At 41.4% G+C, this 27,711-nt stretch overlaps 3 protein-coding genes across 4 annotated transcripts in view; 1 reads left to right on the forward strand and 2 right to left on the reverse strand.

Moving 5' to 3' along the window:
• Positions 1 to 552: 552 nt before the first annotated feature.
• LOC109636022 (adenylate kinase 9) lies at positions 553 to 14,821 on the reverse strand. Its single transcript, XM_069514566.1, has 38 exons — positions 14,315 to 14,821; positions 14,124 to 14,218; positions 13,365 to 13,428; positions 13,230 to 13,282; positions 13,048 to 13,144; positions 12,849 to 12,961; positions 12,562 to 12,714; positions 12,260 to 12,382; positions 12,020 to 12,094; positions 11,827 to 11,925; positions 11,559 to 11,698; positions 11,162 to 11,481; positions 10,930 to 10,950; positions 10,680 to 10,798; positions 10,432 to 10,579; positions 10,243 to 10,339; positions 10,073 to 10,137; positions 9,924 to 9,983; positions 9,592 to 9,786; positions 9,248 to 9,399; positions 8,943 to 9,146; positions 8,551 to 8,823; positions 8,300 to 8,418; positions 7,497 to 7,716; positions 7,231 to 7,293; positions 6,931 to 7,134; positions 6,560 to 6,778; positions 6,236 to 6,452; positions 5,927 to 6,128; positions 5,606 to 5,752; positions 5,285 to 5,502; positions 4,825 to 5,021; positions 4,542 to 4,711; positions 4,260 to 4,358; positions 3,953 to 4,055; positions 3,709 to 3,823; positions 3,399 to 3,542; positions 553 to 3,315 (listed from the first exon to the last, which is right to left on the reverse strand). Exons 1-38 carry the CDS (start codon positions 14,340 to 14,342, stop codon positions 2,786 to 2,788), a joined length of 5,661 nt encoding a protein of 1,886 aa, XP_069370667.1. The 5' UTR covers positions 14,343 to 14,821; the 3' UTR covers positions 553 to 2,785.
• Positions 14,822 to 14,965: 144 nt separating this feature from the next.
• On the reverse strand, positions 14,966 to 25,953 carry ak9 (adenylate kinase 9). The gene is made up of 36 exons (XM_069514567.1): positions 25,779 to 25,953; positions 25,544 to 25,638; positions 24,924 to 24,987; positions 24,780 to 24,832; positions 24,598 to 24,694; positions 24,391 to 24,503; positions 24,104 to 24,256; positions 23,802 to 23,924; positions 23,569 to 23,643; positions 23,376 to 23,474; positions 23,098 to 23,237; positions 22,701 to 23,020; positions 22,239 to 22,357; positions 21,990 to 22,137; positions 21,801 to 21,897; positions 21,629 to 21,693; positions 21,470 to 21,529; positions 21,148 to 21,342; positions 20,788 to 20,924; positions 20,483 to 20,686; positions 20,120 to 20,392; positions 19,905 to 20,023; positions 19,298 to 19,517; positions 19,032 to 19,094; positions 18,732 to 18,935; positions 18,360 to 18,578; positions 18,045 to 18,261; positions 17,736 to 17,937; positions 17,231 to 17,377; positions 16,910 to 17,127; positions 16,453 to 16,649; positions 16,167 to 16,336; positions 15,953 to 16,051; positions 15,638 to 15,740; positions 15,394 to 15,508; positions 14,966 to 15,226 (listed from the first exon to the last, which is right to left on the reverse strand). The coding sequence occupies exons 1-36, from the start codon at positions 25,804 to 25,806 to the stop codon at positions 15,042 to 15,044; spliced, it is 5,136 nt and encodes a 1,711-aa protein (XP_069370668.1). The 5' UTR covers positions 25,807 to 25,953; the 3' UTR covers positions 14,966 to 15,041.
• A 182-nt stretch (positions 25,954 to 26,135) lies between these two features.
• Positions 26,136 to 27,711, forward strand: part of fig4a (FIG4 phosphoinositide 5-phosphatase a) — a 34,537-nt gene continuing 32,961 nt past the window's right edge. Inside the window, exons 1-2 of one of the 2 annotated variants that reach the window (XM_069514570.1) lie at positions 26,136 to 26,276; positions 26,519 to 26,639. In XM_069514570.1, the coding sequence (XP_069370671.1) occupies positions 26,577 to 26,639 (63 nt within the window). In that variant the 5' untranslated portion in view covers positions 26,136 to 26,276; positions 26,519 to 26,576. Of the gene's footprint in view, positions 26,382 to 26,518; positions 26,640 to 27,711 lie in introns of both variants that reach the window. The other variant, XM_069514569.1, reaches the window with a different exon arrangement.

Here is a 27,711-nt window from a genome sequence, read left to right on the forward strand (position 1 = left end):
TGTCGATCATATTGGTAATTTATGATAACATATGATGGTATTGTTATGTGAGCAGGAACTATTATGAGTATATAATACAGTATTTACTGATGGATCCAAAGATCTAATGACTAATCACCAGTGTTCATACCTGAGTTTGATGAAGACATGCAAAATAATCTAATGATGAATTATCAGTGTTTACAGCAGAGTTGGTTGTTATCATTTTTGTATTACAATGGTTAGAAGAGGTATCAAGACTCTACTGCAGCTTTTAATAGTTTAGTAAATATCTATTACCGCACAAGGTAGAGTGAGAATTAAAAGCAATGGTAACACTTTATATTAGGGAACACATATCATCCATGAACTAGTTGCTTATTAGCATGGATATTAGAGGCATATTGGCTCTTTGTTAGTCATTATAAAGCACTTATTAATGCCTTATTCTTAATGAACTTATTCTGCAACTACTCCATTGATTAACAGTTTCCCCTTAATAACCTCCTAATTACTGCTTATTGATGGTGAGTAAGGAAGTTGTTGTACATGAATTACAATCAAGTGCTTGGATATGTTCACTTTGTGTTTAATATAAAGTGTTACCAAAGTAATTAAAACAACACAAAATAAAAACAAAAAAAAGCAGTAGGCTCTTAGTCTTCCAAAGCCAGGAACTTGATCATTTTGGTCTCAAAGTCAGTGGGTCTGTCACAGTTTTGTATTTTCAGTGTTCCTCTCATGTTCCCTTCTGCCTTCCTCTGTGTTCATCCCTGTCTTGGTTATTTAATTTTGTTCTTGTTTCCTGTTTTATTTTGTAGTCCTTGCTCCCTGTGTGTTTTCATCTATTGACTTCCTGCCCTCATCAGTTTCACCTGTTTGTCTTGTGCCACCTGTCCCCAGTTACTAATTAGTTCCAGTCAGTATATAGTCTTTGTGTTTCCCCCATGTGGTGGTTGGTTCGTCGTCGTCATGGTTCTGTCTGTTCATGTGTCTCGTCAGCTCTCGTCACGTTACCCAGTAAGTTTGTATCCTGCCCTGTTCTGTGTTTCCACTCCTGTTTTTTGAGTGCGATTATTATTTCTTGAAGATTTCTTGTGTTACGTTTACCCCCTGCTAAATAAAATACACTTTTTGTTAAACTTTAATTAGTTTCTGTTTTGGTCTCCTCATCTCACGTCCCCCACCCTAACTTTGACAGTACGAACCAATCAGTAATGGACCAAGCAGAGCTTTATGTTTTTTATAGGAAGGTTTTTTATTTTGACTCCTTGGTGGAGGAGCTGAGCACCGCAGGCACAAAGGAGCGTGAAGAGCTCCTGGAGAAAATGGCACCGGTGCGGGATTGGCTTAAGGACAGACCCTGGGTCAGCCACTTTGTCCCGCACCTGGTGACCGTAAAGAGGAGACTTAAGGACATCCTCTCATCCCCAACTCCCCCTGCAGATCCCTACCTCGGCACCCGCCTGGCTTTTGGGGGCCCCCGCAGTCTGCGTAGAAACGCTACGACGCGGGGCGGGCGCCGGAGGGGAGCCCCTCACTCAGTTTCCATCCATCTCCACCAGTTAACAGGCGGCAACCTCAGTACAGGATATCTTGGATTCTGGCAGAAGCAACCCACGTTCCAGCGTCGGGGGTCCCTGCTGACGTCACTCATGTTCCGGCGTCGGGGATCCTTACAGATGCTACCCACGTTCCAGCGTCGGGGGTCCCGGCTGACGTCACTCATGTTCCGACGTCGGGGATCCCGGCAGATGCTACCCACGTTCCAGCGTCGGGGGTCCCGGCTGACGTCACTCACGTTCCGGCGTCGGGGATCCCGGCAGATGCTACCCACGTTCCAGCGTCGGGGGTCCCGGCTGACGTCACTCACGTTCCGGCGTCGGGGATCCCGGCAGATGCTACCCACGTTCCAGCGTCGGGGGTCCCGGCTGACGTCACTCATGTTCCGGCGTCGGGGATTCCCGCAGATGCTACTCACGTTCCGGTTTCGGAGTTCGCCGTTCCTGTTCCTGCCCCACGGTCGGGGGTTCAAGCAGTCGTCTCGCCAGTCCCTGCCCCTCGTTTGGGGGTTACGGCGAGCGGCACTCCAGTTCCTGTTCCTGCCCCACGGTCGGGGGTTCAAGCAGTCGTCTCAGCAGAGCTTTATGTTTTTTATAGGAAGGTTTTTTATTTTGACTCCTTGGTGGAGGAGCTGAGCACCGCAGGCACCAAGGAGCGTGAAGAGCTCCTGGAGAAAATGGCACCGGTGCGGGATTGGCTTAAGGACAGACCCTGGGTCAGCCACTTTGTCCCGCACCTGGTGACCGTAGAGAGGAGACTTAAGGACATCCTCTCATCCCCAACTCCCCCTGCAGATCCCTACCTCGGCACCCGCCTGGCTTTTGGGGGCCCCCGCAGTCTGTCACAGAAGCAGCCCCAGCTGCTATCTTCCCCAGAACTTCCTATGACTGGACTGCAGAAGCAGCTGATTTTCCCTGAACCCCTAGGCTCTGTTTCTGACCGGCCTCCGGGCCGCCCGCCCGAGCCCCCGGGCTCTGTTTCCGACCGGCCTCCGGGCCGCCCGCCCGAGCCCCCGGGGTCAGTTTCTGACCGGCCTCCGGGCCGCCCGCCCGAGCCCCGTGCTCTGACTTTGACTGGCCTCCGGGTCGAGCCCCGTGCTCTGTTCCAGATTCCCACCCCTCTCAGTTTCATGTGTACTCCTCCTTTAATTTCAGTTTTTGGACCGTCTGGAATCCGGTGACCGTAGAGAGGAGACTCAGTTCCTGTTCCTGTCCCACGGATGCGGGTCTCGCCGGGCTCCGCTTCAGTTCCTGTTCCTGTTCCACGGTTGCGGCTTCTCGCCGGGCTCCACTTCAGTTCCTGTTCCTGTTCCACGGTTGCGGGTCTCGCCGGGCTCCGCTTCAGTTCCTGTTCCTGTTCCACGGTTGCGGGTCTCTCCGGGCTCCGCTTCAGTTCCTGTTCCTGTTCCACGGTTGCGGGTCTCGCCTGGCTCCGCTTCAGTTCCTGTCCCACGGTTGCGGGTCTCGCCGGGCTCCGCTTCTGTTCCTGTTCCTGTTCCACGGATTCGGGTCTTGCCGGGCTCCGCTTCAGTGCCTGTTCCTGTCCCACGGATGCGGGTCTCAACGGGCTCCGCTTCAGTTCCTGTTCCTGTTCCACGGATGCGGGTCTCGCCTGGCTCCGCTTCAGTTCCGGTTCCGGTCCCACGGTCGAACTGCTTCGAACTGAAGCGGAGCCAGGCGAGACCCACATCCGTGGGACCGGAACCGGAACTGAAGGGGGGGGTTCTGTCACAGTTTTGTATTTTCAGTGTTCCTCCAGTGTTACGTTTACCCCCTGCAAAATAAAATACACTTTTTGTTAAACTTTAATTAGTTTCTGCGTTTTGGTCCTCCTCATCTCACGTCCCCCACCCTAACCTTGACAGGGTCGTTCACTGGGCGGCTTGTAGTTCCCTCTCATAGTTGAGCTCAGGTAGGGGATGAGGGCGCTGTCCTCTTTAAACAAGGCCAGCTTCTCTTTATACATCTCACGAACGTAGTCTGAGCTCTTATGGTTGAAAGCTGTATAAATATGAGAATTATTAGCAAAGGCAATTTCGCTTTATTTGCCTTGTGTTAATTCCAAAGAAGGGAAACAAAATATTAAAGTAGAAGTATAAGGAGTAGAAACGTACTAAACATCTTTACTATTCTTTCTAATACAGTGTCAACCTAGAATCTTGTTTACCTTTCAGATAGAAGGCCACATAGAAGAGTGCTGATTTTTGTATGCTGAGGAAGGGATACTTTGGTTTGAGACACCCAACAGCTGTCAAGGCCTTAATGACTGCTACTGCCACACCCTAAAAAATACAGACTTCAGTTTAAACAGCGCAGATATACAAAGAAACACTTCAGAAATGCACCTTTAAGTAATGTTGACATAAAATCTCTTCAGATGGGACATGTGATATTTTTAAAGTGTTTTTGACCTGTTCCAGGAAACCCAAAGTTGGAAGGGAGGTGAGGGGTACAGGCTCACAAAGAGGAGGAACTTTAACAGGCAGCCTCTGGTCCCAGTAAGTTTCAGGAGTCCTTAAAGGAAAATATGTGAATCAAGTTTAAGTTAATTGCCTCGAATTTCCAATGGCAAAAATTATGTTGCAGTGTCTTTTTTTTAAAGGCAGAAGAAGGAAGACTCATCTGAAGTCTTATGCATTAATTTGTACTGTTGAAAATCCCCTTTAGAAGAGGGTAACTGACACATTTCTGAAATCTACAAAGAGAATAGTGCCTCACCTCAAGAACATGTCCTGTTCCTGCTGCATTTTAAAAACATAGATCCGTTCTCTGTATTCCACAGCGTACTCAGTCTTTCCTCGAACCAAAGCTTCATACCTGAGAACACATAAGTAATAAAAAATATCAGAGTTATAACACTGATTAAGTCTAGTGTGAATTTCTGAAGGCTACAGACATTGTTGAATTCAATTGATCGTTGAAACAGTGGATAATCATATCTACATGTTAGAATTAACTTTTTTGAGACAAATTTGAACTTTTTGAAAGTGAATTCTTTACCTTTGCTTTCCAATCAGGTAAGTGACGGGACAAAAGCCCTTCATCTCAACTTGCTGTGGGAAACCATCCATCACCTGAATCTCACTTAGCTTTCTTGGCAGCAGGTGGGGTTGTGGGAGCGCATGTGGGCAGCTCGGAGTCACAAATTGATCTGGAGTGGACAGGAATTTCTGTGGTCGAGGGAATAGTATTATATGAGCGTTAAGTTTTTCTGTCATGGTTAAACAAACACTTTAATTTAAATACTTCATATCTGTGTGCAAGTTTCCTAAACCACACTAACCTCTAAATGCTCTTTGCCACACATCTTGTAATACTGTCCCTGGTACTCGGCCGCATGATTCAAAGATACATTTTCTGAGCAGTCCACCAGGTGATAATGTAGAGCCAAGCAGACTGGGCAGTACTGGCCAAACTCTCCAAGCCATTGTTGCAGCTCCTTGGGTGTGATGCACATCCTGTTGATGCAGGCAGCTTGACCTGCAGAATTTGTCACGTGTGATCAAGATTTACTTTTATTATCCATTCACTTTTTAAATACATTTCTCATTTTTAAGCTGCTAATTTTCTCTTTTTTTAAAGTTTGCTTTTATCCTTGTATTTTTTATCAAATAAAAAGATCATATTCAAATAGAATGAATGCATCCTCTTGAATAAGAGTTTTGGAAAGAAACTGTGTTTTAATGTTATTTTAGTTTAATTTACTTCAGGTGGAACAAAACCCCTTTATGTCTGTTACTTACCGCTGAGTGACCTCTCCAGGAAGCTGTGGATGTACGTCCTGCTGATACTGACTTCCTTTACAATGCTGTTAAAGATCCACCATTTGCTCTTTAAGCCATTAAGCTCAATCCAGTTCTGATATTGTTGCTGGAAATATTTCTTCACCTGCTCCACCTCTTTCTTGTAATGGGAGCTACAAATGTGAATGCTCTCAGAGCTGTCAAGCATCAGGTGAGGTCTAAAATGACAGGAAAGAGGGGAGATAGGATACATTTTATGATATTAACTTTGAAAGCTTATGATTTCTGCACATCATGCCTATTGTGTGTATGTTTTCTCACTTGTTAGGTTTCATCTTGTCCACATGACCTCTCTTCAGCACCTCCACTGTGTCCAGCTCAAGTTCAATTACTACCATGGGGATGATGCTCCAAGAACCCATGAGCTCCGCCTGCTTCAGTGTCATCGGAAAGCCGTCCAAAACATACCTGGAGTTCCAAATAAATAAATATTGTCCACAAAAACATCCTCAAGCCTGTTCAGGGTTATTTAAGATTCTAGTGTTCACCTTCAAACACAAAAATCACATCGCAGTGATTTTTTTAAGGCAAATGTTAAAAATTTGAGTTTGAATAAACATATAGATGGAACCACCCTCTTACCCTCGAGTGCTGCAGACTGAGCTCAGGAGCGCCACCTCCAGACACTGAATGGCCAGTTCATCAGACACAACTAGGCCCTGGGAGAGATGCTGTTTCATCTGGATAGCCAGATCTGTGTGCTCCTGAGTTTCAAGCACAATACGCATAGCTCTGCCAATGGACAGCCGCGCCAAGCCATACTTCTGAGCAAACATCTGCGCCACTGGAGAGATATAAGCAAACCAAGGGGAATTAAAACCAAAAATAAAAGAAGGAGAAATACGAAACAGGAACTTTAGTGGGTTATTTTGCAGCTGTTGTGAGTCTTACCAGAAGTTTTTCCAGATTTGGGTGGTCCAATGATGGCCAGTTTAACAGGGAGGGATGGGGTGGACTTGGGCTGCCTAAGGTATTTCAGAGGGTTGAGCATGAATGTGTTCTGGTTCTCCTTAGATTCAAATAAGTAGATATACTCATTGAAGATCAGGGGATATTTGTTATTCAGAGGCCACTGCAAAGGCTGGATCATGTCTCTCTCCATGTATTGCTGTAGAAGAGAGATGAACAATGTTAGACACCTCCTAGAACTTGTCTTAATGACAAAAATCAATGTCAATAGTCAATAATCAATCAATAGATGTTAATGAAAATGACCTTGATGGGATCCCAGCAGCCAAAAGCACTGTGGACCTTATAAGAAAAGAGCAGCAGCCTCTGGGCCAGGCTGGATGAGATGGGTTGACATGTTTGGAAAAGTGACTCCCTGTTAGTCAGCAGAGGCTGCAACTTCTGGAGCAGCTGATTCCTCACAATCCGCGGCTTGCGAGATGCACTGATAGAGATACTGGGAATGTTTTGCTCACTCAGCAGCTCCTGGTTATAGAAAAGCACAAAGCAGAATATATGAGAACAATTGAAGTACATTTACCTTGAAGAGCTTGTCCTGAACGTGAAATAACAGCAGACAATGTAAGGGTGTGGCAACTAAATTATTGTTTAGCCAGTGGTGCTAAGTGCCTTTGTACCGTGACAGTTGCAATGTTGCTTTCATCTGTTACAAAACGCTCCTCGATCTCCGTCTGTAGCTGCTCAATAGCTGAATCTTCTGTCTCCTCACTCTCTGTGTCTTCGTTGTCTTCTTCACAAGGAAACTCCTCCTCCAGCATGGCCCATATCTCTTCCTCGATGTCGTCTTCCGCTTCCTCCTCTTCATCGTCGTCTTCATCCTCCTGAAACATAAACCACAGGGTTATATGATACAGATTAAGGGGGTATGGTTAACCAGTGATGGAGAGGAGAGGCCTATGGTTATGATGATTAAATACCTTTGATCTGGCTGTCAGTATCTCTGCTCTGAGTTCAGCCCTTCTCTTGACAATTTTCTCCTCCTGTACCAAAGAGATTCACACAATCTACATTAGCTCTTAGGGCAGATGACATGTCATAATAAAGTCAGCAGATTATATTACTATATTACCAACTTCTTCTTCTTTGTTCGGCTTATTGACGGGTGGCAACCTACGTCAAGCTGCATTACTGCCATCTATTGTTGTACTAATCTTTTCCATTCCTATATTTACAACTTGCTTACCCTGTTTTTCTTGCGCAGATCATGAAGAATGTTCAGCTTTGCTTTACGGTGGTCGTGGCGCTCACGCCACTTCTCCAGGTATGTCGGCAACAGACGGTTCTGAACATCTGTGACCTCCACCGCCATAGTAACTACCACGTCAGGGAAAAGCTGTCCCTCCAGCATGTACTGCACCTCTTCGGGATGATGTGGGAAGCCCTCCAATATAAAACCTGTGGATCTGCAAAAGGGAATGTTATTGTTAGAGTGACCTCGTATTGTCAACTGTGCACAAAAAATAAAAAACACACTACATAGCAGCAATTTACATAAATACACAAAATTAAGTAAAGTTCTGTAAAGGGAACGTGTTTGTGTCTGAATGTGATGATGGGTTTTTTAGAGGTAAGAGAAGCTGAAAATATATATTATATCCTGTTGAAAAGTTCAACATTTCGAGAAATATGCTATTGTGATTTGCTGTCTTGCCAAGTTAGATGAGAAGGTTGATGCCAAACTCTGTATGCTAAATATACCGCTATCCCTGTTAGAAACTGGGGGCTTGTTGTTTTAGTACCTAATAGTGTATATTAAATAAACACCTGAGGTGATTACAGGTAAGTTAAGGTGGATTTTGTGACTTTTAGAAGAGGCAAGCTTTAGTAATCTGTTTCCAGTCTTTATACTAAGATAAGTTAGTTTTATGCTTCGCTAACTTATCTTTTTTTAACTTAATTTTTAGTGTACAGATATTAGAGTAGTAGCAACCTTCTCATCTAACTCAGTTTGGGAGGATGCATGTGCATGTGTTTGTGTGCAAGTACCTGTATGGTTCTTCTTTCCAGAATGGAGCAACAACCATGTCCAGAATCTGTGGAGTCAGTGATTTTCCATCAGATAAGTAGGCTTTGATGGCTATTTCCTCATCAGTCAGTTCCACTTCCTGTTGTAGACGCATAAAAGCAAATGTAGAATAACTCAGTGACATAAAATATCATATTTCACCAACTGCTACATCTCATCAGTAATTAGTTTGATGTTCGAAATCTTGCAACAGAAAAGTGTTGATTCTGACCTCCATGTCATTGGCAGTGGTATCCTCCACCTCCTCCTCTCCAACCTCCCCCTTGGCTTCCTTTATCAGGGCGTCCAGGTCCTCCAGAGACTCGTCGGAGGACTCTACTTCATCTGCACAAGGAACCCGCTTCTTTGTCTTGGCCATGATGAGCATTTGGAGCTGCTCCCTGAACTGAATATGGAAGAGGCCAAGCTGCTGGGCAAGCCACTCACCATGGGAGGTCTTTCCTGACCCACGGGTACCGAGGGAAAGGATCCGAAGGGCAGGAGGCTTGGATAGAAGACAGACATATGTTATAATTAATTATAATAATCATAATTATAATATATAAAAATAAAAATTTGGGTTTATTTGACATATTTTCTTTTTTGTTTCATGTTGGATTGTACCTTGAGAGGCTCGTTCTTAACAACAAATTGTGTTGGGTTTTGAAGGAAGACATCTCTGGCTTCTGTGCTGGAGAAGTAGAAGATCTTCTCCCGGTATTTGGCTGCAAACGTGTCCGTACAGGGCCACAGGACGTTTTGGTTTTTTAAGGCCACAGGACAGAAATGATGAGTATCACCTAATAATCTCTTAGGTGTTGTGTCCCCCTGGTTTCATTGAGAGGGATGAGATGCAGTTGAAGGTTTGTTTATACAACCAATATTAAAACAGCATTAAAATAGCTGATTATGGTTTTAAAGTTAGAAACCTCATCCTCATCATCTGCCGCGGCATTGTCACTGCTGTCATTATCACTGCTGTCATTATCAGCTGTCTCCAGCTCAGCTAAGGCCTCCATATCCTCTGCCTCCTCATCCAGGTCCAGCCCTGACAGCTCCCAGGAAACATACTTGAAGGGCTCTGAAGAAGATCAAAGCAGAGATTAATTTTTGGGGAAATTGTTTTGGGGATCATTCATTTTCTGTAGAACATACACAGGAAATGTTGGTGTGGAATATATTACGGAAATCTGTAGTATAGCTCTTGAAGGACAAACACGAAAAACAAATTTTTACTGTATGTGGTTGATGCATTGAGAATGAACACACTTACTCTCCATCTGAAGGATCATCTCTTGAAGCAGGTCCTCAGGGGTTTTTCCATCAATCTCCAGGACTGAGTAGTCGACAGTAAGAGTAGACTTCATTTGCTTCCATTCAGACACAAACTGTTGGAGTTGTAGTTTATGATCCTTCATCTCTGGGCCATCTGGGTTACCCAGCTCCCAGTGATCAGGGAGTGTCGCAGCTAGAACAACAGAGGGAGAAGGAGTGGGGGGGGAGTAGAAGTTTGTAAATACTCAGTCAGATTCTTTTTCTCTTATACTGAATATGATTGAGACTTTATGATATGAAAAATAACAGCATTACATAAAGATGTCTCACCTTCCTGTTGGATCATGTCAAGGTGTGCAGGGCTGAGGGTATCAGATTGCTCAGGATTTTCTGAAAAGAAAAGCAATTCAACAACAACGATATTAGTTTAACTTTACAGGCTTCGTATAGTGTATGCTTCAAAGACAGATTTAACATACCCTCATTTTCTTCAATGATTGTCTCTAGATTTGAATGCATCTCTGAGTCGTTCTCACTTTTCTTCCTGAAATGGAGAGAATTGAAGCACAAAACACAACAAATGCATTATCATTCCTGCTCAGATATAACAAAGCTCAAAATGTCACAGCATCATTTAATATAAACTTACAAGGCCTCCGCAACTTTTGCAGACTGTTCGTCTTGCATCCTCTTCATCACTGCCTGGTCCACGCTCTCCTTGTTTCTCTCATACATTCTCTCCAAAACTGTTGAAGTGCAACGATGCATGAACCCTGACAGAAGTCTACAAATTTAATGCAATGATTTGTTTGTGGTGCTTGGTTTCTGTGTGTCATACCTTTATGTCCACCACTGTCTCTGAGACAAAAGATGATGTCTGGCAGGATTTCACCTTGATGTAATGAATCCATCTGGGAGAGGTTGCTGGGAAAGTTGTCAAGCACCCATCCGGTTTTGACCTCCGCATCTTCATCTGCCTCCTCAATCTGTAACATATGTATATGTAACATGTACAATATAGCCAGTGGTTTCAAACAAATAAAAAAAGAAACTCTCATAACATATCTGGCATGTTTTAGATCTTACCTTTTTTACATGCTTCTCCAATACCTCAGCATGCAGAGCAACAGGAGATATGCTCAGTTGTTTGGCTTCCTCTATTGCACTAAGCACCATGACTTTCACTTGTGGATGATCCTCTGTCACTAAGAATAACAGAAAACATAAGCACGTACGATAAAAAACCTTCATAGTATCAGCACACAGACAATTTATCCATGTCTCTATGCATGTACCCTTGTGTAAAACAGAATACAACAGTATTTTAAACTCTTACCTTCTACAGAACAGCTGTTATCTGATGAAATAAAATATCACATGATTAATTGAGATCTGACAGAACAATCCCCATATTCACAGTATAAAATGCTAATCTATGCTTCGTACTTAATGATATTTTCAGCTTCAATTATTTACAAACATCTATCACGTTGTATCTGTTTTTGTTCAAGACAAAATAATATGACTAAACAGGTGAATAGAATAATCGTATATAAATCTCAACTTGCCAGAGTCCTCTCTGCCGTCCTGCTCCATCTTCTTGATTCGCTCTATAGCGACCTGTGTAGTCTCCTCTTTGATTTTGTTGAGCCTCTCCTGTTCAATCTTGGCCTGAACTGGCTGCACCAGGTCCTCCATGTCAAGCACCAATGCATTGTAGTGCTTTGCTAGAAGCTTACATAAGGTGCTCTTTCCTGACTGAGGGGGTCCAATGATAGAAACTTTGCAAGGGGGCCTGGGCATTGGAGGAAGTAAGTACTGTCTTGGGTTTGTGACAAACTTCTGATAGGCCGCATGAGATGAGAGGATGTACATTTTGTCCTGGAAACTGAATGGGGGTTAACATGAGAGTCAGTTGGCTGTTTTGCATCTCACTGTAAAATACTGGATGTATTCTTCACTCACCCGACAGATAACCGTGGTTGGCCAGGAACAATCCGGCCCTCCTTCAGAGCAACAGGGCAGGTTTGGCCCCAGCGGCTCCTTCTCCACCTAAATCCAGGGGCCACCATGTTAGTGGAAGACATATTTCTCAGTAGGTCCTCCTGGAAAAGAGATGAACTGAGATTTAAACTACTTCTATTTGAATAAGAAGTTGATTCAGAGGAAGAAGACCATCAATAAAAAAACTAAAGTATGACCTAAGTATCAAATAAGAAGGTTAATGTCTGACCATATCAGCATATTCTGGTAAATCTTCATCAGCTTGGTTGAGGAGGATGGGAATAGAGACATGTTTTATTGCCATGGATCCAAGACGGGACATTACAGACTAAAGACAAAACAGAAAACAAACAAATGTCAGCCCACAGAAAACATAGGAGGTTTAAGATGTTATACTCATTTTGTATAGAATATGTCTTTACAGAGTGAAGCTCTTCAGGTGTGTTGTGTCCATCCAGCTCCATCAGGTAGAGGGGGTTATGGGCTACCATGTAGTCCTGAAAGAATGTTTTACTTTTGTCAGTAGTTTTAAACCATCATCTAATTTGATTTAGAACATTACATTACATTAAACTGGGTTTGCGGCTACTGGGCTGTTTTGTTTTGCTAACTTCTAAATTAATGTGTGATCCATTCAGAGACTGCAGCCCCTGGTAACTCACCTCCAGTGGTTTAAGCACTGTATCCTTGTACATGTTGATTCTAGTTAAAGCATTTTGGGTTAAATTCTCTGGTACCCACACCATCTGGTCAATAACATCTCTTTGGAGTTCCTCGTTAGCAGCCTGCGGGCAAAATAAATCATTTTAGTATGATAGAGAAATAGTGACCTTAACCCAAATCAAACAACTTACCGTGTCCAAATACATAAAAAACTGGGATTGCAGAAAATACTAAAGCTAATTGTATACAATTACAGGTAAACTAGACCAACAGTGGTCAAGGCGTTTGGCCTTGAACCTACCTGCTCCTCCTCATCCTCCATTTCCTCATCCATGCTCTCTCTCTTGTTGATGTAGACATCTTCACACTGCCACTGGTCCCTGGTGAATAGTTGCCCTGTCTTTGGGTACTGCTTCAGACCTGACAGCCTCTGGGCCAGGTCCTTGTCTGCATACTGGTACAGGATGAGTATAACATTCATAATTAATCTGATGTCACATAGACAAACACTGATTGATACAGATACTTTTCACAAATCATAAAAACTGAAAAATGATGCAATGCAGATGCAGTGGATGTGATGTTAACCTTGATATTAATGATGAAATCAGGGGTCAGCTTGAGGTTTTTGATCAGTGCAACCTGCTCATGAGTCTTCAGACACTCCTCAGACATGAACGGCAGGCAGCTCAGCACATATCCTGCATCACAACACAAAACAATGAGCCTTATTTACATGCATGATCACTCTACTGGACCTGAAATAAACTCTAAAAACATTATTTACCATAGTGCTCCAAATCTGGTGAGTTGAGTCTGGCAAGAATCAGCTGTAGCACCTTGTCTTCAGGTAAACTCCTCCCCTCAGATAAGATATCTAAGAGCTAAAATAGCAGACAAGGCAAATTAAACACTTAATGGGCATACATAACACATGTGAAATTATGAAGGGGTTAATTTATTACTCACCTCTAAACCTTCCTTTGTTTTATTTTGTATGTGTGTGTTGAGCACATCTGTATCTGAAATATTGTAAAAACAGATGAGAAATGCCGGAAATGATGTGCATAGATATTGTTTGTATAAAACATAAAAAATATTAACCATCAATCAAGATACACTTCCAGGACTCTGCAATTTTTTTGGCCAAAGTGGATTTGCCAATACCCTGAAACATAAAATGACATATATTTATACATTTTACATTCATATATTTGTATTATTACAAAGGATAGCCAGCATTTTGTTGGTGTTATGGGAATGTGTATGGTTCATGTTAATTTGATTAATTTTGTTTCATTCTTTTTCATTCATTATGTATCATCATTGTATCATTTTTGGCCTCTATAACTTGGATTATATCCAATAATAATACATCCTTTTTCTTTATTGCAGTATTCATAGGAGACAAGGTTGAGTTAGGAAGCCAGATAGATAACACTTGGAGGACGGTAAATAATATAGCTGCTAGAGGGCACTGACTTTCTTGGAGGCAGAGTAGACACAACAATGGTTTAGATATTTGTGTTTAATGCTATGTAGCCACTGTAACTTTGTTAGCTTATATTACTCCGTCTTTTCCAAGGGCAGCTCAGATTTTGTGATGGCAATACAACTGTTAACTTGTTAACTTTCTGTATGACTCATCTCACTGGTCCCCTTTATACATCTGCTACTAAGAATGAATATCATAGGTCTCCAGGAAAAACTTCATTCTATCACCCTGAAAGATTTCCCTCACAATTAATAATAATAATAATAATTCTCATATAAATATATATATATGGATAGGAAGTGTTTATGTGTGTACATCCTTTTGGAAACCATCTCTAATGTTGTATGTGAGCAAAGGAGAGAAATTACCGGTTTTCCAACTATGATGAAGCAGGTGGGTTTGGCAAGAAGCGTCTCTTTCTCGACTTTATCTTTTATCAAGTTGTCCACGAAATCCATTTGTGCTGGTTAAACAGTGGGGAAATAAAGTTTCCTTATCAAACTTTCAGTTTTAAAGTCAATTAGCCAAATTTGTTGTATTTCAAAAGAATTTTATTTACCATCACTTTCAGTCATTTCTTTATCCATTTATAGTTAGCTAGTTTATACGTCTATTATAATAATTCTTCTTCTTTTTGTTCAGTTTATTGGCAGGTGGCAAAACATGGTCATAAAGTCCATTTGACTTTAATCAAATAGAAGACAAAGATAAAAGGCACAATCTAACCATTCAGATGAAACACAAAGATTAAAGGCATGGAAGAAAAGGTCAATAAACCAAGCAAAGCTGAGAAAGAAGCAGAGGCAGCAAGGGGATGGGACGACACTAATTCTCCATTCATTTTGGAAGAAATTAGGAGGGCAATAGAAAGGTTTATTCAAGTAAGAGTTGGAATAGGAAGGAATATGGTGGAAAATGGTACTCCGCAGGGCAGGGTCATTGGTGCAATATTTTTTTCCATTACGATTAAAGGATGTTTTCGCACTGCACGTTTTTGTGTATTTCTTGTGGATGTGTGAGCAATGTATTATAATACAATTATAATACTGAATGTTATATATGTAATCTGAAAAGATATGCTGGCATTAGATATGTATGACCAAGCTACAAAGAAGCAAGTAACGGTCAAAGCAAAAATAATCTTAACCAACCTTGATGAATAGAGATGCTTCTATTGCTGAGATGTCTTCATAAAACAAACTCCAAAACATATGTTTCAAATGATTTATTGCCACACACATCAAAAGTGGAAAGAAACAGGCACAGCTACAGTAAGCAGTAGGCTCTTAGTCTTTCAAAGCCAGGAACCTGTTTAGTTTAAACTCAAAGTCAATGGGACGTTCACTGGGTGGCCTGTAGTTCCCTCTCATAGTTGAGCTCAGGTAGGGGATGAGGGCACAGTTCTCTTCAAACAAGGCCAGCTTCTTTTTGTACTTCTGGCAAGTGTAGTCTGAGCTCTTATGGTTGAAAGCTGTATAAATATGAGAATTTTTAGCAAAGGCAATTTAGCTATATTTGCCTTGTGTTAATTCCAAAGAAGGGAAACAAAATATTAAAGTAGAAGTATAAAGAAGTAGAAACGTACTAAACATCTTTCGTATTCCTTCTAATACAGTGTCAACCTAGAATCTTGTTTACCTTTCAGATAGAAGGCCACATAGAAGAGTGCTGATTTTTGTATGCTGAGGAAGGGATACTTTGGTTTGAGACACCCAACAGCTGTCATGGCCTTAATGACTGCTACTGCCACACCCTAAAAAATACAGACTTCGGTTTAAACAGTGCAGATATCCAAAGAAACACTTCAGAAATGCACCTTTAAGTAATGTTGACATAAAATCTCTTCAGATGGGACACGTGATATTTTTAAAGTGTTTTTGACCTGTTCCAGGAAACCCAACATTGGAAGGGAGGTGAGGGGTACAGGCTCACAAAGAGGAGGAACTTTAACAGGCAGCCTCTGGTCCCAGTAAGTTTCAGGAGTCCTTAAAGGAAAATATGTGAATCAAGTTTAAGTTAATGTCCCAAAATTTCCAGAGGCAAAAATTATGTTGCAGTGTCTTCTTTGTTTTGAAGGCAGTAGAAGGAAGACTCATCTGAAGTCCTATGTATTGATTTGTACAGTTGAACATCATTGTAAGAAGAAAACATGGTGACTGACACGTTTCCTAAATCTGCAAAGATAATAGTGCCACACCTCAAAAAAATGTCCTGTTCCTGCTTCGTCTTAAAAACATAGATCTGGTCTCTGTATTCCACAGCGTACTCAGTCTTTCCTTGAACCAAAGCTTCATACCTGAGAACGCATAAGACTTCCGTGAATAGAAAATATCAAACATAGCAAGAGGTCAGAAAGAATAGACATGACATTGATTAAATGTTCAGTGTGTAGAATTTAGTGAATTCTGTACCTTTGCTTTCCAATCAGGTAAGTGACGGGACAAAAGCCCTTCATCTCAACTTGCTGTGGGAACCTGTTCTTCACCTGAATCTTACTTAGCTTTCTTGGCAGCAGGTGGGGTTGAGGGAGCGCGTGTGGGCAGCTCGGAGTCACAAATTGATTTGGAGTGGACAGGAACATCTGTGATTGAGAGATTATAGTATATACATTTTATATTTATATTTCTGTTACAGTTTAACATACATTTTAGTTTAAATACTTCATATCTGTGTGCAAGTTTCCTAAACCACACTAACCTCTAAATGCTCTTTGCCACACATCTTGTAATACTGTCCCTGGTACTCGGCCGCATGATTCAAAGATACATTTTCTGAGCAGTCCACCAGGTGATAATGTAGAGCCAAGCAGACTGGGCAGTACTGGCCAAACTCTCCAAGCCGTTGTTGCAGCTCCTTGGGTGTGATGCACATCCTGTTGATGCAGGCAGCTTGACCTGCAGAATTTGTCAAGTGTGATCAAAATTTACTTTGATTACTTATCACTTTTTAATAATTTCCTCTCTTTTTAAAACATGTTTCCCCCCTTTTTCCTGAGTTTTCATTAATTGATATTTTGAAGTTTTTATTTGCAATAATAAATGCATCCTCTTGACTTACGAGTTTTCAAAATGAACAATGTTTTAAATTCTGATTTACATCAGGTGCAAACAATCCTGTAGGGCTGATGATGTCTGGTTAAGCTGGTAATACTTACCACTAAGTGTCCTTTCCAGGAAGCTGTGGATGTACGTCATGCTAATACTGACTTCCTTTACAATGCTGTTAAAGATCCACCATTTGCTCTTTAAGCCATTAAGCTCAATCCAGTTCTGATATTGTTGCTGGAAATATTTCTTCACCTGCTCCACCTCTTTCTTGTAATGGGAGCTACGAATGTGAATGCTCTCAGAGCTGTCAAGCATCAGGTGAGGTCTAAAATGACAGGAAAGAGGGGAGATAGGATACATTTTATGATATTAACTTTGAAAGCTTATGATTTCTGCACATCATGCCTATTGTGTGTATGTTTTCTCACTTGTTAGATTTTATCTTGTCCACATGACCTCTCTTCAGCACCTCCACTGTGTCCAGCTCAAGTTCAATTACTACCATGGGGATGATGCTCCGAGAACCCATGAGCTCCGCCTGCTTCAGTGTCATCGGAAAGCCGTCCAAAACATACCTGGAGTTCCAAATAAATAAATATTGTCCACAAAAACATCCTCAAGCCTGTTCAGGGTTATTTAAGATTCTAGTGTTCACCTTCAAACACAAAAATCACATCGCAGTGATTTTTTTAAGGCACACGTTAAAATATTTGATTTTGCCAATATCGCTGGGTCATTGCAACCCAGACGGTTTGGCCCCATGCAAACACCAATCAATCATTCGAACCTCTTTTTCCCAACTTGGTCCTTCTTCTCGTCCAATCTGATATTTGGCCAACTTTCTAAACCTTGTGTAACTGACCTTATTTGGATCTCAAGTACAGAGTAATAATACATTATCTGCCTCTACAATAAATGGTACCACCCTCTTACCCTTGGGTGCTACAGACTGAGCTCAGGAGCGCCACCTCCAGACACTGAATGGCCAGTTCATCAGACACAACAAGGCCCTGGGAGAGATGCTGTTTCATCTGGATAGCCAGATCTGTGTGCTCCTGAGTTTCAAGCACAATACGCATAGCTCTGCCAATGGACAGCCGCGCCAAGCCATACTTCTGAGCAAACATCTGCACCACTGGAGAGATATAAGCAAACCAAGGAGAATTAAAACCAAAAATAAAAGAAGGAGAAATACGAAATAGGAACTTTAGTGGGTTATTTTGCAGCTGTTGTGAGTCTTACCAGAAGTTTTTCCAGATTTGGGTGGTCCAATGATGGCCAGTTTAACAGGGAGGGATGGGGTGGACTTGGGCTGCCTAAGGTATTTCAGAGGGTTGAGCATGAATGTGTTCTGGTTCTCCTTAGATTCAAAGAAGTAGATATACTCATTGAAGATCAGGGGATATTTGTTATTCAGAGGCCACTGCAAAGGCTGGATCAAGTCTCTCTCCGTGTATTGCTGTAGGAGAGAGATGAACAATGTTAGACACCTCCTAGAACTTGTCTTAATGACAAAAATCAATGTCTCATAGACTCATAGATGTTAATGAAAATGACCTTGATGGGATCCAAGCAGCCAAAAGCACTGTGGACCTTATAAGAAAAGAGCAGCAGCCTCTGGGCCAGGCTGGATGAGATGGGTTGACATGTTTGGAAAAGTGACTCCCTGTTAGTCAGCAGAGGCTGCAACTTCTGGAGCAGCTGATTCCTCACAATCCGCGGCTTGCGAGATGCACTGATAGAGATACTGGGAATGTTTTGCTCACTCAGCAGCTCCTGGTTATAGAAAAGCACAAAGCAGAATATATGAGAACAATTGAAGTACATTTACCTTGAAGAGCTTGTCCTGAACGTGAAATAACAGCAGACAATGTAAGGGTGTGGCAACTAAATTATTGTTTAGCCAGTGGTGCTAAGTGCCTTTTGTACCGTGACAGTTGCAATGTTGCTTTCATCTGATACAAAACGCTCCTCGATCTCCATCTCCAGCCGCTCAATAGCTGAATCTTCTGTCTCCTCACTCTCTGTGTCTTCGTTGTCTTCTTCAAAAGGAAACTCCTCCTCCAGCATGGCCCATATCTCTTCCTCGATGTCGTCTTCCGCTTCCTCCTCTTCATCGTCGTCTTCATCCTCCTGAAACATAAACCACAGGGTTATATGACACAGATTAAGGGGGTATGGTTAACCAGTGATGGAGAGGAGAGGCCTATGGTTATGATGATTAAATACCTTTGATCTGGCTGTCAGTATCTCTGCTCTGAGTTCAGCCCTTCTCTTGACAATTTTCTCCTCCTGTACCAAAGAGATTCACACAATCTACATTAGCTCTTAGGGCAGATGACATGTCATAATAAAGTCAGCAGATTATATTACTATATTACCAACTTCTTCTTCTTTGTTCGGCTTATTGACGGGTGGCAACCTACGTCAAGCTGCATTACTGCCATCTATTGTTGTACTAATCTTTTCCTTTCCTATATTTACAACTTGCTTACCCTGTTTTTCTTGCGCAGATCATGAAGAATATTCAGCTTTGCTTTACGGTGGTCGTGGCGCTCACGCCACTTCTCCAGGTATGTCGGCAACAGACGGTTCTGAACATCTGTGACCTCCACCGCCATAGTAACTACCACGTCAGGGAAAAGCTGTCGCTCCAGCATGTACTGCACCTCTTCGGGATGATGTGGAAAGCCCTCCAATATAAAACCTGTGGATCTGGAAGAGAGAATGTTGCTGTTAGAAAAATACCTTGTATTGTCAGCTGTGCACAAAAATAAAGGTATGCTACTTTGCTTTCTTGTCAAAGTCAAAGTTGATGCCAAACTCTGTATGCTAAATATTCTGTTATCCGTGGTAGAAACAGGGGGATTGTAGTTTTTTCAGCTTCTTGTGTAATTTAAATAAACACCTACGGTAAACTTCAGTCATCTGTTTCTAGTCTTTATGCTCAGATAAGTAAGTTTTATGCTAAGCTAATCTTATTTTATATTTTTGCTTAACAAGTATTACATTGGTTGCAATCTTCTCATCTAATTTTTGGTTTAATAGAATACAGAAGAGTAAGAATTATATGTGTCTGTGTGTGGGTGCATGCACATGTACATGTATGGTTCTTGTTTCCAGAATGGTGCAACAACCATGTCCAGAATCTGTGGAGTCAGTGATTCTCCATCAGATAAGTAGGCTTTGATGGCTATTTCCTCATCAGTCAGTTCCACTTCCTGTTGTAGACGCATAAAAGCAAATGTAGAATAACTCAGTGACATAAAATATCATATTTCACAGACTATTGCATCTAATCTAATGTTGATTCTGACCTCCATGTCATTGGCAGTGGTATCCTCCACCTCCTCCTCTCCAACCTCCCCCTTGGCTTCCTTTATCAGGGCGTCCAGGTCCTCCAGAGGCTCATCTGAGGACTCTACTTCATCTGCACAAGGAACCCGCTTCTTTGTCTTGGCCATGATGAGCATTTGGAGCTGCTCCCTGAACTGAATATGGAAGAGGCCAAGCTGCTGGGCAAGCCACTCACCATGGGAGGTCTTTCCTGACCCACGGGTACCGAGGGAAAGGATCCGAAGGGCAGGAGGCTTGGGAAGAAGACAGACATATGTAATAATTAATCATAATGATAATGTTTGTTTACTTGACACATTTTCTTTCTTGGAGTTGGATTGTACCTTGAGAGGCTCAGTCTTTGCAACAAATTGTGTAGGATTTCGAAGGAAAGCATCTCTGGCTTCTGTGCTGGAGAAGTAGAAGATCTTCTCCCGGTATTTGGCTGCAATCTCTCCCGTACAGGGCCACAGGACGTTTTGGTTTTTTAAGGCCACAGGACAGAAATGATGAGTATCACCTAATAATCTCTTAGGTGTTGTGTCCCCCTGGTTTCATTGAGAGGGATGAGATGCAGTTGAAGGTTTGTCTATATTGTAAATATTAAAACAGCATTAAAACAGTTGATTATAGGTTTAAAGTTAGAAACCTCATCCTCATCATCTGCCGCGTCATTGTCACTGCTGTCTTCATCAGCTGTCTCCAGCTCAGCTAAGCCCTCAATATCCTCTGCCTCCTCATCCAGGTCCAGCTCTGACAGCTCCCAGGGAACATACTTGAAGGGCTCTGAAGAAGATCAAAGTAGAGATTGATGGTATTTTCACTCTCTATATTTGGGTGACAATTATCTCAATGATCCTTCGTTTTGTAGTTACATTTCTAAGAAAGCATTTTCCTTTGGGCGATTGTGCTTTTTAGTGTCATAGAGATTGTAGAAATATACAGGAAATCTTAGTGTAGAATATAATACAGAAATCGTAATTTTTTTTTCGAGAATGAACACACTTACTCTCCATCTGAAGGATCATCTCTTGAAGAAGGTCTTCAGGGTTTTTTCCATCAATCTCCAGGACTGAGTAGTTCACAGTAAGAGCAGACTCCATTTGCTCCCATTCAGACACAAACTGTCGGAGTTGCAGTTTATAGTCATTCATCTCTGGGCCATCTGGATAACCCAGCTCCCAGTGATCAGGTAGTGTCACAGCTAGAACAACAGAGGGAGAAGGAGTGGGAGGGGTAGAAGATTGTAAATACTGAGAGATAAGTCACATTTAGTTTCCCTCTCCTATGAGTGATTGAGAAAAACAACAGCATTTAATAAAATGTTTCACCTTTCTGTTTGATCACATCGAGATGTGCAGGGCTGAGGGTGTCAGATTGCTCAGGATTTTCTGCCAAGAAAAGCAATACAACAACAATAATGCTAACATAACTTAACAGGCTACTGAAGAGTATGTAAATTCAGGTATACACTGACAGATTTTACATACCATCATTTTCTTCAATGACTGCCTCTAGATTTGAATGTATCTCTGAGTCGTTTTCCTTTTTGTTTCTAAAATAGAGAAAATGAAAGCACCAAAAACAACATATTCAGTCCTGCACAGATATAACAAATGATAAAGGGACGAAATGTCACAGCAACATTTTATATAAACTTACAAAGGCTGTTCATCCGCTGCAAACTGTTCATCTTGCATCCTCTTCATCACTGCCTGGTCCACGCTCTCCTTGTTTCTCTCATACATTCTCTCCAAAACTGTTGAAGTGCAACGATGCATGAACCCTGACAGAAGTCTACAAATTTAATGCAATGATTTGTTTGTGGTGCTTGGTTTCTGTGTGTCATACCTTTATGTCCACCACTGTCTTTGAGACAAAAGATGATGTCTGGCAGGATTTCACCTTGATGTAATGAATCCATCTGGGAGAGGTTGCTGGGAAAGTTGTCAAGCACCCATCCGGTTTTGACCTCCGCATCTTCATCTGCCTCCTCAATCTGTAACATCAAATGAAAACACTTATGTAAAACATAGCCAGTGGTTTCAGACAAATGAAGAAAGAAACTCTAATAACATATCTGGCATGTTTAGATCTTACCTTTTTTACATGCTTCTCCAATACCTCAGCATGCAGAGCAACAGGAGATATGCTCAGTTGTTTGGCTTCCTCTATTGCACTAAGCACCATGACTTTCACTTGTGGATGATCCTCTGTCACTAAAAATAACAGAAAACATAAGCACGTACGATAAAAAACCTTCATAGTATCAGCACACAGACAATTTATCCATGTCTCTATGCATGTGCGCATGTGTAAAACAGAATACAGCAGTATTTTAAACTCTTATCTTCTACAGAACAGCTTTCATCTGATGAAATAAAATATCACATGATTAATTGAGATCTGACAGAACAATCCCCATATTCACAGTATAAAATGCTAATCTATGCTTTGTACTTAATGATATTTTCATCTATCACGTTGTATCTGTTTTTGTTCAAGACAAAACAATATGACTAAACAGGTGTATAGAATAATCGTATATAAATCTCAACTTGCCAGAGTCCTCTCTGCCGTCCTGCTCCATCTTCTTGATTCGCTCTATAGCGACCTGTGTAGTCTCCTCTTTGATTTTGTCGAGCCTCTCCTGTTCAATCTTGGCCAGAACTGGCTGCACCAGGTCCTCCATGTCAAGCACCAATGCATTGTAGTGCTTTGCTAGAAGCTTACATAAGGTGCTCTTTCCTGACTGAGGGGGTCCAATGATAGAAACTTTGCAAGGGGGCCTGGGCATTGGAGGAAGTAAGTACTGTCTTGGGTTTGTGACAAACTTCTGATAGGCCTCATGAGATGAGAGGATGTACATTTTGTCCTGGAAACTGAATGGGGGTTAACATGAGAGTCAGTTGGCTGTTTTGCATCTCACTGTAAAATACTGGATGTATTCTTCACTCACCCGACAGATAACTCTGGTTGGCCAGGAACAATCCGGCCCTCCTTCAGAGCAACAGGGCAGGTTTGGCCCCAGCGGCTCCTTCTCCACCTAAATCCAGGGGCCACCATGTTGGTGGAAGACATATTTCTCAGTAGGTCCTCCTGGAAAAGAGATGAACTGAGATTTAAACTACTTCTAGTTGAATAAGAAGTTGATTCAGAGGAAGGAGAACATCAATTAAAAAACTCAAACATAAGTATTACCTAAGTATCAAATAAAAAGGTTTGTTAATGTCTGACCGTATCAGCATATTCTGGTAAATCTTCATCAGCTTGGTTGAGGAGGATGGGAATAGAGACATGTTTTATTGCCATGGATCCAAGACGGGACATTACAGACTACAGACAAAACAGAAAACAAACAAATGTCAGCCCACAGAAAACATAGGTGGTTTAACATGTTATACTTATTTTGTATAGAATATGTCTTTACAGAGTGAAGCTCTTCAGGTGTGTTGTGTCCATCCAGCTCCATCAGGTAGAGGGGGTTGTGGGCTACCATGTAGTCCTGAAAGAATGTTTTACTTTTGTCAGTAGTTTTAAACCATCATCTAATTTGATTTAGAACATTACATTACATTAAACTGGGTTTGCGGCTACTGGGCTGTTTTGTTCTTCTAAATTAATGTGTGATCCATTCAGAGACTGCAGCCCCTGGTAACTCACCTCCAGTGGTTTAAGCACTGTATCCTTGTACATGTTGATTCTAGTTAAAGCATTTTGGGTTAAATTCTCTGGTACCCACACCATCTGGTCAATAACATCTCTTTGGAGTTCCTCTTCAGCGGCCTGCAGGCAAAATAAACCATTTTAGTATGATAGAGAAATAGTGACCTTAACCCAAATCAAACAACTTACCGTGTCCAAATACATAAAAAACTGGGATTGCAGAAAATACTAAAGCTAATTGTATACAATTACAGGTAAACTGGACCAACAGTGGTCAAGGCGTTTGGCCTTGAACCTACCTGCTCCTCTTCATCCTCCATTTCCTCATCCATGCTCTCTCTCTTGTTGATGTAGACATCTTCACACTGCCACTGGTCCCTGGTGAATAGTTGCCCTGTCTTTGGGTACTGCTTCAGACCTGACAGCCTCTGGGCCAGGTCCTTGTCTGCATACTGGTACAGGATGAGTGTAACATTCATAATTAAGCCGATGTCACATAGACACACACTGATTGATACAGATACTTTTCACAGATCATAAAAACTGAAAAATGATGCAATGCAGATGCAGTGGATGTGATGTTAACCTTGATATTAATGATGAAATCAGGGGTCAGCTTGAGGTTTTTGATCAGTGCAACCTGCTCATGAATCTTCAGACACTCCTCAGACATGAACGGCAGGCAGCTCAGCACATATCCTGCATCACAACACAACACAATGAGCCTTATTTACATGCATGATCACTCTACTGTACTGGACCTGATTAAATAAACTCCAAATACATTATTTACCATAGTGCTGCACATCTGGTGAGTTGAGCCTGGCAAGAATCAGCTGCAGCACCTTGTCTTCAGGTAAACTCCTCCCCTCAGATAAGATATCTAAGAGCTAAAATAGCAGACAAGGCAACTCAAACGCTTAATGGGCATACATAACACATATGAAATAATGGAGGGGCTAATTTATTACTCACCTCTAAACCTTCCTTTGTACTATTTTGTATGTGTGTGTTGACCACATCTGTATCTGAAATGTTGCACAAGCACATGAGAAATGCTGTCAATGATGTGCATAGATACTGTTTGTATAAAAAAATAAAAAAAATAAAAGTATTAACCATCAATCAGGATACACTTCCAGGACTCTGCAATGTTTTTGGCCAAAGTAGATTTGCCAATTCCCTGCAACATAAGATGAGATAAACATAAATATGAGTTTAAGAAAAAATAGCCAGTCTTAATGTTTTATTTCTATTTTGTTAATTTAGTTTCATTATTTATCACTTTTTTTGCATTCTCTTAAATTGGGGACTCTTAGAAAAAGATTATAATACTTTACAATCGATTTAAGTCAGGGGAAGATAATTCAAAACATGTTTGAGTTATAAGGTCCCACTTTTTCTATTGCAGTATTCGCAGGAGCTGGGGTGGAATAGGAAGCCAGATACACAACACAGTGTGAGAAGCCACTGAACTTCTTGGAGACAGATAGAGAAGACACTGCATGGTGAGATGATAGATTTATCTATGTACTAATGTTATTGTTATTATTTGTAAATTAGAATAGCTCCACATGAAGAGTGACTGTATGTGGCCATTGTGACCTGGTGAGAATGTAATAAGGACTTCATTGATTATACTGAATCTTCTGTATCTTATTTTAAAAACGACATCCATTGGTGTGTTTCCTGCTGGAACAATGTCTAATGTTGTGAGTGTGTTAAAAATAATAAGTTACCGGTTTTCCAACTATAATGAAGCAGGTAGGTTTGGAAAGAAGAGTCTTTCTCTCTGCTTCATCTTCTATCAAGTTGTCCACGAAATCCATTCGAGCTGATTAAACAGTGGGGAAATTAAAAGTCATTAACAGTGAATTAATTACCAAGCAAGTCAGTTGTGACACATCCAGTTTTAACGAGCCACTATAACAGTAATTAGCTACACTTGATATATTTCATTGGGACATTATTTACCTTTGCTTTGAGTTATTCCTTTATCCATTTTCTGCGAATTTAAACTTTTGTCATCGTTTGTTTAGCCCGTGCTAACCATGCTATCCTCTCAGCTAGCTGTCACCGGATACGGTTTCCATAGCGACACACAAACCAAAGCGAGAGGGGGGTGTTCCGGGTTGTAGCCTGTGTTTGTGGCCAGTCCGTGCTAGCTTCTTTATGGATTAAGACTAAGTTTAAATGTTTATTCTTAGAAGATGAAACTAATTACCACATGTAGTTGTTGACTGCGTGTAAAAGTCACAGACAAGTTCTGACCGCCTGCGTTTCTCAATCGCATTTTTTTTCCCGTCCATCGAGTGTTTTGACTCTGCGAGGCCCCGTATCAGCTGACGCGATTCATGACAGTCACCTGACAGCAACACATTCCCCCTGCATGCTCCCGTACTCTCGCCGAAATCCCATGGACGGCTGACTGGCGTATTTATAAATACGGATAAAGACATATATTACACATAAGTGAGTATTCAGGACACGTTCAATGGCGTTGTTTGGACGGAGGAAGTGATCACTGGAGGCGATTTGTGGCTAACGCAGCTAGTTAGCTAGCTAGCTTAGTGTATGGTGAGTAACATATGCTGGGAAATGCTGAAAGTAAATAAAGATGCATGCACAGTAGCTTCAGGTATCAGGATTGATCTGGTCTGTCTGTTGATTTATGATGCGGTGACTAACACATTATGTTTTCATTCACTCTGCAGCCCCCCCTGTTGTCTCTGCTGGATTCACTGTCACTGTTTGGGGTAAACAGGAATTAAAATGCCTCCGTCGGCGGCTGTCATCAGTGGGATCCAGAGGATGGTCCTGTATGAAACCAGAGCTGTACGTTTCACACGATATTCATTCTGTTATTATCACTACATATCATCACTACTCCCTACATCTGTGGTTAGTCTGTGCATAGGTTACACTGTCTTATGGTGCCTAAAATGTTATCATGATAACTTAGATCAGTTGATACCAATGATTATCACAATATATTTCAGATTGGGAGTTTAAGACTGATTTTTTTCCCTCCTGAGTAAAGGTTCATGACACCATTTACATTCAAGCAGTAAAACATGTCACAAATGCTCATGCATAAGAATTATAGAAACATACTGTGTGTTGAACCTTTGTTATTGTACTATTGAGGAAAATTATATTCCAGTTAGTTCATGTTTTTTTACCCTTGTCCATTTCTTTGTAGTTTTTTATGTTCGTTTACAAGCAAGATTGCACAAAAACGACTTAATGAATTTCCATGAAACTTGTGATATGGTATGAGTTACGGAAGAACCCAACAGATTTTGGTGCAATCAATACTTTGCTGTTTTCCCAGGGAACTATTAATGGTTGATTTAAAAAAATCAGGCTTATTTTGGAAACTGATATCCATGAATGTGTAAGATTTGGTGCAGCTTGATCAAATTTAAGAGAACTGTTGGGCCTTGGGGGAGGAATGCCCTCTACTGACACATTACATTACATTGCATCTCATTTCATGAATACCCCAGACTGCATTCTGGTTGTCCTGATGCTTGTTCTAGTACACAGGTTAAAGTACTAATTAGATTTAGATTCTGTTGAAATTTTTCACTGGTTTATTTTTCACAATCTTTGAACCAAAGAATAGCTAATTGAAAGATCCTAACTGTTTTATATTCATACAGTTCCTTATATTTGCAACCTGTATCTACAAACTAGGGCTGGAAACTGCACCTTATTAAGGACACTATGGCAGAACTATTCGCTCAGGAGACACAACAATGAGAAAAATATTCACAGCCAGGCTGGGTTTTTTAACTGTTGCAATTTACAACCCATCTCCTCACTGGATTGTAAAAAAATCTATGTGAGCATGAGTATGGAAAGGTCCTGTAAGATTTTTGTGCTTATTAGCAAACACTAGATG

The sequence above is a fragment of the Paralichthys olivaceus genome, chromosome 19, assembly GCF_024713975.1.
Source record: "Paralichthys olivaceus isolate ysfri-2021 chromosome 19, ASM2471397v2, whole genome shotgun sequence".
Lineage (NCBI taxonomy): Eukaryota > Metazoa > Chordata > Actinopteri > Pleuronectiformes > Paralichthyidae > Paralichthys > Paralichthys olivaceus.